Source organism: Gracilinanus agilis, chromosome 3 (genome assembly GCF_016433145.1).
Source record: "Gracilinanus agilis isolate LMUSP501 chromosome 3, AgileGrace, whole genome shotgun sequence".
Classification (NCBI taxonomy): Eukaryota; Metazoa; Chordata; class Mammalia; order Didelphimorphia; family Didelphidae; genus Gracilinanus; species Gracilinanus agilis.
Genome location: NC_058132.1, coordinates 441,289,334 through 441,305,874, shown reverse-complemented (window position 1 = coordinate 441,305,874; position 16,541 = coordinate 441,289,334). Strand labels below are relative to the sequence as shown.

The window sequence follows — 16,541 nt, the reverse complement described above, 5'->3', positions numbered from 1 at the left end:
GTGAAACTTGTGAGAGTCTGATCCACGTATACTGGTGGTTTAACCAGATAAATGCAAACAGATATTGGGGTTCAGGGCTGATAAGAATAGAATGGAAGGCAGCATATAAATTAAATTCTGAAAAAGAAGTGGCATCACAAGAAATAGCAGTCACAACAGTGGTAGGATAATGAAAAATGGGCTTACCATCAGGACAAGTTGGATATTGAGGCACAGATGGTAGTTTTCCTCCTTTGGTGACAATAGGGATTGGGACTATTGATTAGAGTAGCTCCACATTTGTTAGAGTTCGCCCAAACCTCTTCAGGGATTCAGAGGCTTTCATCCTGGGCTGATAGTGCAACAGACAAATCCTCACTACAATTTTCACTTAATACATCATTGAACAATGGAGTTTGTAAGTTTTCATCAGGCAAATGACAATAAGTATGTTATCTGGCATGCAATGGATAACAATTCTCAATTTACACAATATATCTCTACCCAAAAGATTAATAGAAGATAGGGGTAGCCATAAGAAGGAATGCAAGATTGTGATAGAACCAATAGTAACCTCAAGTGGAGATAGTAGAGGAGTCAGTTAACTATGTCCCTCAACTTTTAGCACTGGCATTTTTTAAAAACAATATTTCCTTTATACTTTGGAACAAATCTCAAAATAGACAGTGAGGCTAAAGTATCAATAATAACAGTTTACACTCTCAATACAGGATCACCTTTAGTAAGGGAGAGGCATGAGTGGGTAGGGTAGGGGCAAGGATCTCAGAAGAATTTTCAGATCCCAAATTCTCTGCCTCTCCTCCACACCATCATACTAAAGCAACTTCCTTTTTTCAGCAGACCAGACCTGTCCTGCTTCTTCCCAAAATTTCTTTCTACGAGATCCCTCTTTTTCTTATTACATTTCTTGGCCATATGTCCCTTCTTTCTTCAATAGTAACAGCACCTTTTCATCCTGATTTCTTTGATCTCAGGGCATTTGTTGGCTAGTGACTTGAATTGTTTTGGCCTTTTTGGCCAGACTTTGGTGTTCCTTCTTATTTTCCCTTCATACACATATAAAGCAACTGTTTTCAATTCCCCAATAGTCTTTTCATGTCATCCAGGGCAGTATTTTAGAAAGTACTCCTTTATATTTCGGAGGGACTGACTCACAAAAGCAGCACTTATGCTAGCATCTCTTGGGTTAATGGGGTCTAGTCTTGAAAATCTTTTAGCATTCTTATATAGTGTATCATGAAATTTCACAGGGGTCTCTTCTTAAGTGGTTTTTCAGAACTTGCTATAATGTTCTGGACGTTCTGAGAAAAGTTTCATTTCTCTAATTAAATTATCTCTAGCATTCCCTCATTTGGAAGACAGAGTAAAATGAAAGCTAATGCCCACAAGTAGCTTACCTTCATAGGAAGAACTATATATATTTTTACATTAAAAATGAATACAAAGTATAAGGTAGTAGGAAGGGGAGAGAGGAAAGGCCTCAGTAAGAGTGTATTGCCTGGGTTTCTGAGATTTAGTTGAAGAGGGAAGATAAGTGGCCACCCTGTGCAAAGGCACAGAGATGAGAAAGAGAATCTTATGTGTGAGAAACAATTATATGTATGAAGGGGTCTTAAATAAGGAGCCTGGAAAAGCCAGGGGCAATCTTCCCTTTGTGATTTTAACACATCTTCAGAGCTGACAGACAGAACTGGACTTGAAATCAAGAAGACTTAAGTTTCCCATCCTGCCCGGTGCTTAAAATAGGTGTATAAACATGGAAAGTCACTTAACCTTTCTAAGCCTGAAGCAGATAAGAATCTAAAATACATTGCAATTTCTTAGACACATATGTAAGTGGGCAGAAAGGGGTAAAAGAACCACATTTCAAATGCTTGCTTCCCTGCCTTTGTTTACTGTTTCCCCTGCCTAGAAATATTTACATCTTACTTGTTCATTTAAGGCCTACCCACACCAGCTATATAGGAATCTATTCAAATGCTACATCATTTGGTAAGCTTTCTTTGGTTTCCTCAGTTGGATTTACAGAACCAAAGATGTTAAGAGGCCATTTTATCTGTACCTATACCTGAGAATTTCCCTTACATGTTCAGTAAGTCAGCATTTTCAACTTTCACTTGAAGATCCTACCCTTATCTCCACAACCTGAGAACCAAATCAACTTTTAAAAAGTTGGGTTTTTTTCCTTTTACAGGGAGCCTGGGTATTTTCCACCCATTACTTCTAGTCTCATTCTCTGGTACAAAGTACATAAAAACTTCTTCCTCTCTCCTATGATAATCAAATTTTTTAAAGAGAGCTATCATGTCCTTCCCTCCCTATTCCCCAACCAAGCCTACATAAAGCTAAGCTTCTCCAGTTCAAGCTGTCCTTGTATGGCATGTTACTTTTCTTAGGTAGCTCTCTGGTTTTCAATATCCTTTAACATTTGTCCAAAACTCACTAAAATACTTCAGATGTAGTGAACAATCAGAGTGCTGGTGGACTCTCACCTCTTGTGTCCTGGTTACTTTCCCTAAAGTTGCATTTATGACTGCCATGTTGGTGTTCAGCCATTTCAGTCATGACCAGCTGCCATGTTTCCCTGTTTACTGAACTTTCAACTCACTAAAACCTCATCTTCAAACTTTGTAGATTTTCTGAGACAAAGGCCTTTATTCTTTAGATGTTTCCTCCTATTATATTTAGCCATTTAGTTAGGCAATTGAGCTTTTTTCTCACCCTAACTCCTATTGTCTAATGATAGCTTTCCTTACAAATTTTGTATAATTTACAAATCTGAAAAGCTACCTATGTCTTCAACCAAATAATTAACCAACAATATTATAATAGTACATGCCCAAGTATAAATCCATAGGCACTCTACTAAAGATGTGTTTTGAAGCTAGTATTGACTTATTAACTGGTATAGTCATTTAACCACCTTTCTGTCTTCCACCTCACATTGATCCATTTTTGTCCATAAAAAAGTATAAAAATTTTGTCAGTGGCTTTGATGGTTAGGTAAACTTTTTAAAATCTAGAGCAGTGATGGGCAAACTACAGCCTGTGGGCCAGATGTGGCCCCCTGAAATGTTCTATCTAGCTGTGTGACATTATTCCTAATCAGATGAATACAATGAGGATACAATACAATGAAACTTCGAAAGAGCTGTCTTAGAAACAGACTGACAGATGAGCATTTCCTTTCCCTTGGCCCCCTCTTTAAAAAGTTTGCCCATCACTTGAATTCTAGAGCATTACTTTATCTGTTAGTCTAATAGCTGTCAGTAAAAGAAATGGCATTAATCTGGCATGCCTTCTTCTTTATGTAGTCATGCTAGATCTTAATGGGTACTACTTACTTCTCTAGAGGTTGCCAGGCTATCCTAGCAATATAATCTCAATTTTTTCCCCATCTCATTCATGGATCTATAGTTTGCGCTATTTTCCTTCCTTTAGGACATTAGACTTTTTTCAGTCCGGTGGCACACCTTCTCGATTTTCCACAACCTTTTAAACATCACTGATAACAGTTCAAATATTACAATAGCCAGATCTTTCAGTACCTTAAGAAATAGCTATTAATCCAGGTCTTCCGACTTGAAATCTTCAAAGACCACTAGGTGCTCTCTCTTATATCTAATCTAGTTTGCCTATATGCTCATGTTAATGTTGTTTTTACTTCTTTTATGGCATAATCCACCTTAAATTATGATGTGTGTACTATTTCTCTTAATAAACATTTTTAGTTCTCTCAGAGGGGAGGAAATGTGAACCTGTGATGTTATCAGTAGATGGAGCACCCTAGTACCAGCAGACAAAGAAACTCTTGTAGATGAGCAATTGTTCTGAAATTTATATATAGCCTTAAGAAAGTTGCCTGAGGCATGGAGAAAACAAGTAACTTTTCCAGGATCATAAAAAGTATATGTCAGAAGCAGAACTTGGTCATCCTGACTTTAAGGACAGAAATTTACCCATTATCCCATGCTGCTTCTCCTCTCTGTAATAAATAGCCCCAAGGTCATTTTAACAATGGCTTAAACAAAACTGCAACTCAATTTTCAATTGAATGTTACCTTTCCTTTCTTCAACAGACATTTATTGAACACCGATTATATACAAGGCATCTTATGTAGGGGATAGAGATGAACAAGATATTGTTCTTGCCACTAGAGTTTGGAATATCTAACAATAGCATCCTATTAAAATATACTTCTTTCTTAAATCTTTAGTTCTATACTTTTAATAGCTTTGCTTTTAATTCAATATCTCTAAGAAATTTCTTTTTAGTTCTTTAAAAATTTAAAGATGTGAGATGGGGTGAAAAGAAGAATGTGAAAGTTTACCTGATGAAAATATAAGGGGTAATAGTATCAATCATTTATTTTACTCTCATCTCAAATCACATTAAATTATGAGTATTTAATATTAAACATTTTCCTTTATTTGGGTTATCAACTCTTAAACTTATTAAATAAGAAGCTATATCTATAAATCAAGTCTATTCAGTATATCTAAAAAGTACAAATAGAAATTTGTTTAATTCTGCATTTTAACTTTTCAATGAAGTCAATGCTTTTTTACAGTTTAATACTTAAAAACATTACTTTTAATTTCAGATTTATTACTACTAGTCAGCCTATATTTCTTGCCACATACATAATGCTTCTAATTTTAATATGTTGATACCATTTACAATAACTTACAATAGAATTTCTCTCTCAATTTCTAGAATTACTTACATGAACTCTTAAGATTTCTTTCATTGGTTTAAGACTAAATCCTGGGTAATCAGCAAACTGCTAAATGAAGAGGATTGTAAGCCAATTCATTTGTTTTCATTTATTTATTTATGGCAATTGAAGTATATTAACTCAAAAGTGTATATCACAAATTAAGCAGAAAAACCCCACAAAAACAAAAAAAAACAACCTTGTGAGTAAAATTTACTATTAAAAAAATTTAGGCTAATTAAGATGATTTTAGAATAGAAAATTATAAAGGTGTTACAGTGAAAAGCCGCCTCTTTTATCAAGTAGGCATGAATAAGGATCAGTGCTCATTTTGAAATCAATATGTGCCAATATACAATTCTGCCAAAATAGTATGAGAAAATAAGTTTTGATGTTTTTATTATGTGATGTTTGCACAATGAATAGTCATAGCATAGATCCCTGAAATTTTCCCTTAAACATTTAAATAAATACAAGAGTTTGTCATCCAGTAGCTCAATTTTTTGATTTTGTATTAAGGCTACCATTCAGAAACTCAAGAGGGAAAATGACAACTTTGCCTTCTATTACAGCTGCTCATTGAAACATGCTTCTGAAACATCCAACTACACATACATACAACTTAAAATAAGAACTTAGCAGGGAAATGTTCACATCATTATACATTTTTCTCTGTTATAAAGACATTTTGAAAGAATTAGAATTTCGGAAAAATAAAATGAAACTCACTTGATTTCTAAGGCACATTATTAACTGTAAAATCCAAAGTGAGATTTTATTTGATGAACTTCATCAAAATCTCACAACATTTGCCCAAACCGAAGTGGAAAGAGATAAGTATTGACCATACATTTTTAGTTTGTAGTCAACAAAAGTATCTCAACTGAGACAAACCCTGCAAACCTGAAATCATTTGAGCAATACTGGTACCACATAAGCTGAAAAGATTCTGGATAAAAAGTTTTTAATTTGACATGCTGATGTAATCATTGTTTTGGAGGATTAGTTAATTCCAGTTGACACGCGTGAAATGATGCGTCATTTTTATGATATGGTGCCTGGTTTTCATTTCCACCACACAAAGCAGAAGTTTCAGTAAGCAATGCTTCATTTCTACTACATGTTGTTCCATTTCCATTATATGGTTCTAATGCACTGGATTCCAGTGTAATTGAAGGTTTTTGCAATGTCACTCCAGCTTCAAGGGAATTCTGTCCAACAATCCTCAGATTGACAAATTTTATTTTCCAAGTATTTACTAGAAAAGGACTGCGGATGAGTCCAAATACTTGTTCAAAGATACCTAAACATACGCTGCCTCGGTGGACAGTGCCAGCAACAGCAACTACAACCAATCCATGTGGAGTAGCTACACACTTCAGGCCATTGCAATCTAGGTTAGGATTAAGAAAAAGAAACTCTTCTTTCACCAGAGATAGTAAACGAAGGCTCACCAGTTCTGAACCATAATAGTCTATCACATTTTGTTCTGATGTATTATAACAAAATTTTAGCTTGACATCATCCCAGAAGTGCTGTGGTCCCCACTGTTCTTGGGGGGGTCCAAATAAAGGATTCTGAGAGTTGAGAAGCTCAAAGAACCACTGGCAAAATTCTTCTCCTAACTTGAAACACTCATCAAATTGTTCATATTCTTTTTCTCTTTTTTCCTGTCAGTAAAGAAAAATCTAAGTTAGCTTTATTTGATAATCCATTTTAATAGCCAAAGTTTAATGAAAACAGTAAACTATCTATGTGCCTCTGACAGACCATAAATGGTAGTGAACTGGGCCAAAATTAAATAAGAGGGAAGATCTCATGATCTCACAATTACAAACCTCCTTTAATATTCTCAAAACTTCTCTGAGAAAAAAAGGCTCATTTATTTTTAATATCAATACTCTACTGGTTTTAAACTATGGCTTTGACTTGTGGAACACTACAGCCTAACAAATATATAACAAAGAATTAAAAAAAAATAAAGTAAAGGTTGTCATCAGAGAAATAAATCATTGAAAAATAAAAGGTGACAACACAAGATAACTAGTGAACTGACAGACTGTGTACTCCAATATAATAATAGTGATGTCAGGAGAAAATAAGAAAAATTATACAGGAAACTTGAGTGGATTTCCCGTATTGAATTCGAAGACATGGATAAGAGTTACACAGAATGGGCAGGTATACACACATATGATCTTCACTGTTGTAGGGAATAGTCTACACAATAAGATCAAAAATTCATATTAAGGAGTACAGGTCTATGGACCAAAAATGTTAGAACACACACAAATTTTTTCTGGATAGTATGGTACAGTGAAAAAACACTGACTCTGGAGTCAGAGGATCTGGATTAAAATCCTAACATTGATGCTTATTTCCTCCTAGATTTCAATTCCCTCACCTATAAAAAGATAAGGCTGGGCTGAGCTCTACACAGTCATGATTCTAGAGACTTTTCAATTTTGTTAGCCACTTTAAAAATAATTAAGAGAAAAGAACCAGCCAATTATCCTGAAAACTAAGTAACAGAGAATAACTTCTGAAGCACTAACTGACCAGGGGTCAGCAACGTATGGCTCTTTCTGCAGGAGCCATAAAGTCAATTTTTTTTCAGGTGCTGTTACAGGAGCGCGCACTGTGAGCACTGTACGGCTCTCACGAAATTACATTTTAAAAAATGTGGCGTTTATGGCTCTCATGGCCAAAAAGGTTGCCGACCCCTGCTCTGAACTATCAGTACTGTTCAAGGAAGATAGTGTTGCTGATAATGCTGAACATTTGTTTTTAAAAAATAATTTTCTAAGAATTTTATTTACTTTGCCCCTTAAATTTCCTATGCAAATTTTATATACTAATTTAAGTCCAAAAATAAAGCAATAACAGACATTGAATAGCTCATACTAACTATGGAGTAGTGAGTGATCCAAAACTTAAAACTACTTCAATGAAATTAAACAAAATTGTCTTCGGATAATTAAAATTTTATATTCAAGATATGTTTCAATTTACTTAGACATATTATCCTAAACTAAAAATCCTATATGACAACAATGTTATCCTGTCCTTAAATTTTCGATTCAAAAGATCCAGAAAAAAAGGATCAAGCACTAGAAAATGAGATTTCTACGTGGGATCTAACTTACTAGAAGTAAAACCTAAAGTCTAATATTTTTCAGGCAGAAAAGGACCCTAAATAGTTCTATGATTAGGAGGTATATACTATAAAAACATTTTCATTGAAACACCATGGTGCTAAAAGTTATAATTACATTAGTTTTTCACTAGTAGTTCCTCATTAATAGCTTAAAAAGTACCACAGTAGTAGAGAATAACTTAATTTTTAAAAAGAGCCATTACTCACAATTACCACAAGGTTAACATTCTTAATCATTCAGTCAAAGATGATTATGGAGTTATTAACTGTCTAAGCTCCTCCAAAGGCTAACTATAATAGACTGATAATGTGTCATGGATTTCTATTTTTATTTTTAATCATTACCCACATTGAACACAAATTAAGCAAAATGTCCCTCATCTGAACTAGAGAAAAAATAACTTAAGTAAAACGAACTATCCTTTTAGATTTTTAAAATGTAAAAACCTATTTAATAAGTCTTGTGCCTACCTAATTAAATTACTAATATAATCTATTATTTGCATATAAGTATAAAAGTATCTTGAAAGCGAATGACACTGCCATAGCAATACTATAACTCCTTGTCTGAATTAACACATATTTGGAATTAAAACTTTACTACATAAAGTAATGATTCTTCAGATACCCAGGCTGTCAAAAAAAATTTTTTTTAATAGTACATCCCCATAGGATAATTAAGTCAAATCTTTTTTTAACTCGATTTATAGGACCAAAAAAACCCACCCCTTTAAAATAGCAAACAAAAAATATTTCATATAATATGTAATGACAAGAAAAATTTAAAAGGCAGCATGACATATTAGATAGATACTACAGTCTGGTAGTCAGGAAGACCAGAATTCAAGTCCTGTTTTTGATATATATGAGGTGTGACTGTGGACAAGTCAACTTTTCAATCTAAGACAACACTTTAAAATCTAACTTGGAGTCGAGTTCTACATTTCTTAAGAAGAAAAAGTGAAATGTTCTTTAAAAGCTAACAATAATGATTTCCCCCAAATTTAAGATTTCTCCATTATCTCCAAATTAGATGAAAATTTAAAGAAAATAAGTCATCTTAACTTGTTCAGATGGTACAATGTCTGTCTTTGAAACGCTCTCCCATGTTTCGTTCACCACGTTAAACTCCTTGTTCCAGTGATTTTTTGCATACTGAATAAGATTGTGTTTTTCAGAAGCTGGGGGCACAATTACTCCTTTCGTTGCTAGATATTTAAATATGATTTCTCTGTGCACTTTCTTTCTCTTCAAAAGTTCTTCAGCACTTTGACTGTAAGCTAATATTGCACGAATGGCATCTAGGAAAGAATATGCAAAAATGAATAAACTAAGTTAAAATTATATTGACTTTTGCTATAAAATTTTCCAAATGAAAATATATAAAATTCCTAACTTTCAAGTTTTTCCTTCCTCTACAAATTTTTCCCCCTTTTTAAAATTTAGAATATTTTCCCATGGTTACGTTATTCATGGTCCCCCAACCCCCCCTTATTTAAATTTTTAAAAATTGCTTCCAAAAAGAGGATGAAAATTTACAGTTGGTTTTCTTAAAAGAAAAATATTTCAAGATAATATTTTTTAAAGACTATTCAAATTTTTATTTTGAAAACAAATCCATTTTGGATCACATTATTTTACAATTGTTATTTTAAATCTGGTAAATTTTACTTCATTAAAGCAAATAAATATCTAGATATAGTCAATAAAGAAAATATTTTTACTTTGTTTAATGTAAACCACTGAATAATGATTTTTAGATCATTAGGTCATTAGAAGAATGACCATTATTGCTAACCACTGAAAAAAAAATTAGAGGGATAACCCAGCAACAGTAAAATACTAACAATGAATTCCATAAAAGGCATTACTGAAGATATACTGAAAACATGGAGTAAGTGGTAGGCCTGGCATGTATAGAAAATGAGCCCCAAAACAAACAATTCAAATCCTACATTGGTATCCCTTGGGCAGAAAAATCACAAAAGGAATGCCTAATGTACATAGGGAGAATCCTCAATGGAAGATTAATGCAAAGATATAAGAATTGTACAGAAGGACAAGGTGGGAGTTGTGAATTGCCTCCACTTGATGATATGATGGATGTATCAAAGTAAAATTGCTAGAGACCAAAACTAAGTCTAATATTCAAGTTTATAAGATCCTAACAAGAGTCAGTAAATTATAGTGGAAAAAATACAAAACTTGAAGTTAGAAAGACATGAGCTCAAATTACAATTCTAACCCTTATTAGTAACTGTTAACAGGTTGACCGTGGACCATGGGCCAATCATTTAACTTGGAGCCCAAGTTTCCTAATTCATAAAATGGACAAAATACTAAGTGTTTCATACAATTGTGATGATCAAATGAAATCATGTGTGTAAAGCTTTGTATATAGCATGTACTATAATGTTAAACTGAATAAATCCTAAAAAAATCCCCATTTAAAAGGTTTATGCAATTACTAAAGTTTCAAACAAATAATTTGCTCTGAATGTAGAATTTAACTTAATTTTTAATGGTAAATTTTGAAAATTAATAGACCTTTTTTAAAGGTAAAGAGGTATATAGCATAACATTCTCAGAGTTAGAACCCTTGGGTTGAAATCATCTGGGATTCTAAACAAGTCACAGAAATTCTCAATCTCTTTCCTTTCTAAGCCCCATACTTTATAAGCCTCAAAACTAAACTGGTAAAAGAAACTTCCTCACTGTAAATGCTGTAACAATGGAAACTAAAGTATCAAAACAGAAAAATTACCTAATATTTATAAATAGTAGAATCTTTGCAGGGCAGCTGGGTGGCTTAGTGAATTGAGAGCCAGGCCTAGAGATGGGAGGTCCTAGGTTCAAATCTGGCCTCAGACACTTCCCAGTTGTGTGACCCTGGGCAAGTCACTTAACCCCCATGGCCTAGCCCTTACCACTCTTCTGCCTTAGAACTGTGAAGGGTTAAATTTTGGGTAGGAACCAATACACAGTATTGTTTCTAAGACAGAAGGTAAGAGTTAAAAAAAAAGTAGAATCTTTGAATCAAGCTCTTAGATATTATCTTTTTTTGTGTGCTAACTCAAAATGTTTTAACTTTCTTTTTAAATGGCACTTTTTATGAAATAGTAGGGTCAGGATAATAAATATATCTGAACAAGGATGAACTATCGGGAAAGGAATTTTCCCATTTCAACAGACCAAATGGTAATTAGGAACTAAAGGAAAACCTAATGTGGAATAAGAATAATGATATTTCTCTGGGAGGACAAAGAATGGCACTTAATCTTCCATTTTGAGTCCTGGAAACCTAAACATGGATTCAAAACACAGAGAAAGAGCATTAAATATACTCAAAGGCTACCAGAAGATTATGTGAGTAGAATTCTTTTTAATCAGAATGTTCTGTAGTAACTAGAGCAGAAGCATTTGGCCAAATGAAGTATGGAAGGGAAACTAATTGACCACTTGCTGCAGTAGGTTCAGTTCAGTCAAGTCTGTTGTCATAGTCAGCAGAGAACATGTTGGAGGAAACCGTGAACCAGTACTGGGCAGCTTGTGTGTGTTCTGATCAAGATTGGCATAGGGGACTGTCAGCATCTTGAGTATAGTGGAAGTGTGGCCTTTCTTATGGATATGCCCAAAGCCACTGACAATGACTTCTTTCTGTTTTAAAAGGACATCCTTAGCCCAGTCCTTTTCTGGTAAGCATGCAGGTGCTATGTTCCTTCAGAACTGGATGGTTTTCTTTAACTTGATGAGAGTGATAACATTGTCATTTTACAAAAACAGAAAGGGAAGCAAAGTCCTAAAAAAAATTATTTAATAATAAAATTTATAAAATAAGATATTTGATTTAGAGGTGAAAGAGATCTTGGAAGATAACTATTTTAAATCTCTCAGTTCACAAATGAAGAAAATGAGGTCCAGAGATGTGTTGGTGATTTGCCAAAGGTTACACAGCATATCTACTACACCATAATGACCAATTTTGAAATGGTAAATTCTCCAAAATAAGCCTGAAAATGCCAGTTGTATAACATGATTCAATCAGTGCTATACAATTTCATTTTATAGGAACAAAAAAGTTACAACCAGGGTCAATCCTTGTACCACAATAAAACAAACAGAATCATGCCCAAATGTACATTTGGTTCTTAAATAGTTATAAGAACACTTCCAACAAAGTGCACATTCCAACACAGGATTGAGATGGTTCACTGGAAACTCTAGCATTTACTTACTAAAATAAGATTGCATAAAATCAGCATATATTTGTCTAATGTTGTCAATGGAAAAATCAACGGATGGTGCTTGAACTAATAAAAGAAACGGGGGTGGGGGGGGAGGGGGGGGGGGGGTGTAGTTCCAGGGACAAGGCAGAAAAGAATTAACCAGCAATAGTGGAAATAGGAAGTAATGTAAAGTACACTGTATTTAAAAGGTCACTCTCTAGATAACAAATCTAGAAGAGTCTTTGGGATTATCTGGGTCATAGGGTTAACCACTTTTATATGATCACAGACTCCTTTGGCAGAGCTGTGAAAGCTGTGGAATCCTCAAATATTTTTACATACAAAAAACAAAATACATAGGATTACAAAAGAAACCAAGTATATATGTAAAATTATCAAAGTATTTTTTAAAAATGAAATTCACGGGCCCCAGGTTAAGGACTCCTGATCTAGTACAACTCCTCTCATTTAAGAAATGAATAAAAGGGGGCAGCTGGGTAGCTCAGTGGATTGAGAGTCAGGCCTAGAGACAGGAGGTCCTAGGTTCAAATCCGGCCTCAGCTGTGTGACCCTGGGCAGGTCACTTGACCCCCATTGCCCACCCTTACCACTCTTCCACCAAGGAGCCAATACAGAGAAGTTAAGGGTTTAAAAATAAAACAACAACAACAAAAAAGAAATGAATAAAAAATGTCTGGAGAAAGCATTTACAAAAAAGGATGTCTTTAAAACCCAGGTTTACAGGGAAAGTAATCTCATTCTCATTTTATAGATGAAGGAAAGGAGGTATAGAGAAGTCATGTGACTTGTCCAAAGCCACACAGTTGATAAATGTTTGATACAGGATTCATATTTCCCTAACTGCTCTTAATTCCAGTGCTTTCCCTTTTTAATTATTTCCTATTTGTCCTGAAAACAGTTTGCTTTGTATATATTTGCTTGCACATTGTCTCCTACATTACATAGTAAGTTCCTAAAAGGCAGGGACTATGTCTTTTGCCTGTTTTGATATCCTCAGCAATTAGCAGTGTTTGGCACATAATGTTTATTAAATTGAATTCAAACTCACATTTACCTGACTCCAAAAGTCCAAAACTATACACTATGCCACATAGTTGTTCAGTCCCTTCATTTATGACCCAATTTGTGGTTTTCTTGGCAAAAATACTGCAGTGACTTGCCATTTCCTTCTCCAGCTCATTTTTCGGATAAAAGAACTGAAGCAGAGTTAAGTGACTTGTCCAAAGCCACACAGCTATTAAGAGGATGAGGCCGGATTTTAAGTCTCATTTCCTCACTCCAGGGCCAGCACTCCCTAGCTGTCCTTGCCACCTAGAACCGCGTTCAAATTCTGACCGTTTCTTAATCAGATTTATAGCTGCACTTTGCAAGTCGTCTTAAATCCCTTAGTTTTTCATACAGGAAACAGGCTTTCTCTGGCTCGTCCAGGTATTCAGTGACAACGTTCGAATTCTGTAACTCGCTCCTAAGGAGTTCAAAATGCAGCTATTGGGCTCCCAGCCCACTTCTGTGATTGGGCAACTTACTCTAGTTCTCAATTTCCTCTTTAAAAAGTGCAATAGTTGGTACAGATTTCGGAATAAGCAGAAGGGCTAAGTCTATGAACTCCTCAGAACTATGTTTTGAAAAGCTGAAGGTACAAATACATAGGATTAAGAAGGAAATCACGGTTAGGGGAAATAAAGGATTCTCCCTATCCTTCCAAATTCAAGTTCAAGGATACCCCTGAAATCTATCTGGTTTAAAAATACCCGGGGACAGGGCGTTCCATTCTGAATTCCTGCGATCCCACCCACCATAGCGCGGGAACGATTAGTTTGAAGCGCACTAAAGCGCGGCACCGGGCGGGACCCGGCCCTATGGCGGCCTCTATGACGTTCCTCTTCCCCGCAGCGTCACAAAAGGAGGGCCGCAGCACTGGCGTTCCAGGAGCTAGACAAGGGCCCGCCGCGGCTGGGCCTGCGCGCAGAATCCCAGAACTCGGGTTCGCTGCCCCTCCCCCACCGCCTCGAGTCCACAGCAGGGCGCGAAGGGGTACCCTCAAGTGGCTTCCCCCGACCTGGGGTTGGCCCCACCAGTCTTACCTTGGCGGTTCTGGGGCTGAACCAGGCGGTTGGTAATGGTGTCGCACAGCGCAAGGATCTCTGGAGTTTCTATTAGACCTAGCAGGTCTCGACAACCCTCAAGCTCCATCACGTTCAGCCCCGACATGTTGCCCCCAGGCAGGGGGTGGGGAGGGACGTCTCTGGCCCAACTGCTCCGGTGCCCACCTTGGCAACTGTAACCGGAAGTGCTCGTATCATCTCTTCTACCCTCCCTCCGCACCATGCGCAGAAGTCCTTCCCCACATATGCCATGCGCGGGGAAGTGTGGGACGTCATTAAATGGTGTCCTCCCAGGGACATGAGTTCTTAAATTGAAGTTCCGTGTGATAAGGTCCCCCGCTTCCTTCCACACACACCCCTCAATCCGTTAAATTTGTGGCTGGCTCTATGGCCCAGCTGTTCACTCGAATTGTTTGGTATTCTTTGTGCAGTAAGTGAGTCATTGACAGAGGAAATAAGTTCCGCGGGACGGAAATGTAAACTACTTCGAAAATGTACATACAGAGATGCGCCTGCGGGTTGGACTCTACAATTGTGCTTGTTTTTTTCAGACATGTACAATCTCCCTAAATTCCTTCCTTCTTTTACCCCAGAGTCAAGAGACGAGAGAATTTGGCTGATTCTGTGTCCTAACTGCCCATTGGATGGTGGACATTTCCTTGATATATAAACATAGACATACATATATCTACATTTAGGTATCCAAAGATGTATCTAAATATATATATATATACATATATATATGTACATATATACATATTCTATATAAAGATTACATATATCTTTACATATCTACATAATATGGAATATGTATGTGAGGATTATGGGTTCATAAGGTGGGATCCTGGTGTGGTGGAGCCAGCTGAAATCTATCTAATTGTTAAACTTTCTGGAAATCAGGCAAAACTTGCAAATCAGAAGTTGAATCTTCGTTTTGTTGACTATCTGAATGCAAGAAAAAGACGGAGAAAATGTTAATAATATATGAAACTTTAAAATGTATCGTGCCTGTGAGCATTTTTTTTTTCATTGACCCATTTGTTAAAACATTTTCCTGCCCATTTAAGGCTGGTGCATAAATTTCAAAGTGCCTTTGAACTTAGAGGGCTGGGAAGTACACATATTTAATTTTTACTTATCCTTGGTTTCCCTTCTTAATCCCATCCCATGTTAGCCATTTGCAAAGCACACACATGATAATTTTCATGCTTAATCTTATGCATTGAAATATTTGGTTTAAAAGTTTCTGGAGAAAAGCATATACATACATATGTATATGTATATGTATAAATTTTTAAGAGAAAAATGTTAAGGAAGCTGTTACTATTGCATATATATTTAAATAAAGTAATACAAGTTCTAGGTGTGCCCTAAAAGCCATTCTGTATAATGAACACTAAAATGTTCACATTCTTTCCAAACTTACCTAAAGCACTAACTTTATATGAAACTTTCCTCTAACCTCCCAGCAGCTAGTGCTTCCTCCCTCCTCATTACTTTCCTATGATTCCATATTACTTTTCCAGTGTATGTTATATTACATATACTATTATATATTTTGTATTTGTACACATTATTTCCTCCATAGAATGTAAACTCACTGAGAACAGGGATTGCTTTTTGTTTGTTTTGTTTCATTTCTAGCTCTAGCACTTGGAGTGGTACCTGAAACATAGGAACATAATAAGTGCTTATCAATGATTGATTTTGGTATTTGTAACCAGAGGCAAAGAATATGAAACATAATATATTAAAGATAAGAGACCTCACATATCATATAGTTCAAGGAGCTCAGAGGTGAAGTGAGTCCTTGTCTCCAGGTTAAGTTCAAGCCAGACTTGAACAATCAGGTCTTATGATTCCCAAGTGCCATGCTCCTTTCTCTGCTGCCCTCTCCTTGTCTTCCCATCCACCTCCTTTCTCTCCTCCAAGCAATTCTGCAAAACTTTGTACAGGCCTGAATTTAGGATATTTTCTTCTCTTTCCTGATTGCATCATGGCCAGATCCTTCTTCCAGGCTGCAGAAAAGACAGGACATACCACTGTTGTGACTCTTCATTCACTAGGTTTCCAGATGCCTCAAAGCCAGATTACCTAGCTTCTGGACATAACAACTCCCTGGCTGGAAGCACAATGCCTTCTTGCTCATGCCCACCAAGGGTGGGTAGTTGAAATTGTGCTGAAATCTTGACAGTGAAGTTGTGCTGAAATTTGGGGAGTCTAACTTGAACTTTCTAACTGTTACTGATATTCTGTCTAAGGATTCATTCCCCATTGATTAACATACTTCCATCTACTTTCCTATCTAGTGATA

The 16,541-nt window shown here is 35.9% G+C and overlaps 1 protein-coding gene across 1 annotated transcript; it reads right to left on the bottom strand.

Annotated features, from left to right (window-relative positions):
- Positions 1-4,812: 4,812 nt before the first annotated feature.
- C3H3orf38 (chromosome 3 C3orf38 homolog) lies at positions 4,813-14,450 on the bottom strand. Its single transcript, XM_044666927.1, has 3 exons — positions 14,207-14,450; positions 8,941-9,176; positions 4,813-6,388 (listed from the first exon to the last, which is right to left on the bottom strand). Exons 1-3 carry the CDS (start codon positions 14,448-14,450, stop codon positions 5,705-5,707), a joined length of 1,164 nt encoding a protein of 387 aa, XP_044522862.1. The 3' UTR covers positions 4,813-5,704.
- Between the last annotated feature and the right edge of the window lie 2,091 nt (positions 14,451-16,541).

What these genes read in the sequence shown, in the direction of transcription:
- C3H3orf38 (XM_044666927.1), bottom strand. Translation starts at nt 14,450, where the DNA reads ATGGTGCGGAGGGAGGGTAGAAGAGATGATACGAGCACTTCCGGTTAC. An exon ending in TCAGCCCCAGAACCGCCAAG is followed by an intron (nt 9,177 to 14,206) that starts GTAAGACTGGTG and finishes ATTCTTTCCTAG; the next exon opens with ATGCCATTCGTGCAATATTA. An exon ending in ACATTGTACCATCTGAACAA is followed by an intron (nt 6,389 to 8,940) that starts GTTAAGATGACT and finishes CTTTACTGACAG; the next exon opens with GAAAAAAGAGAAAAAGAATA.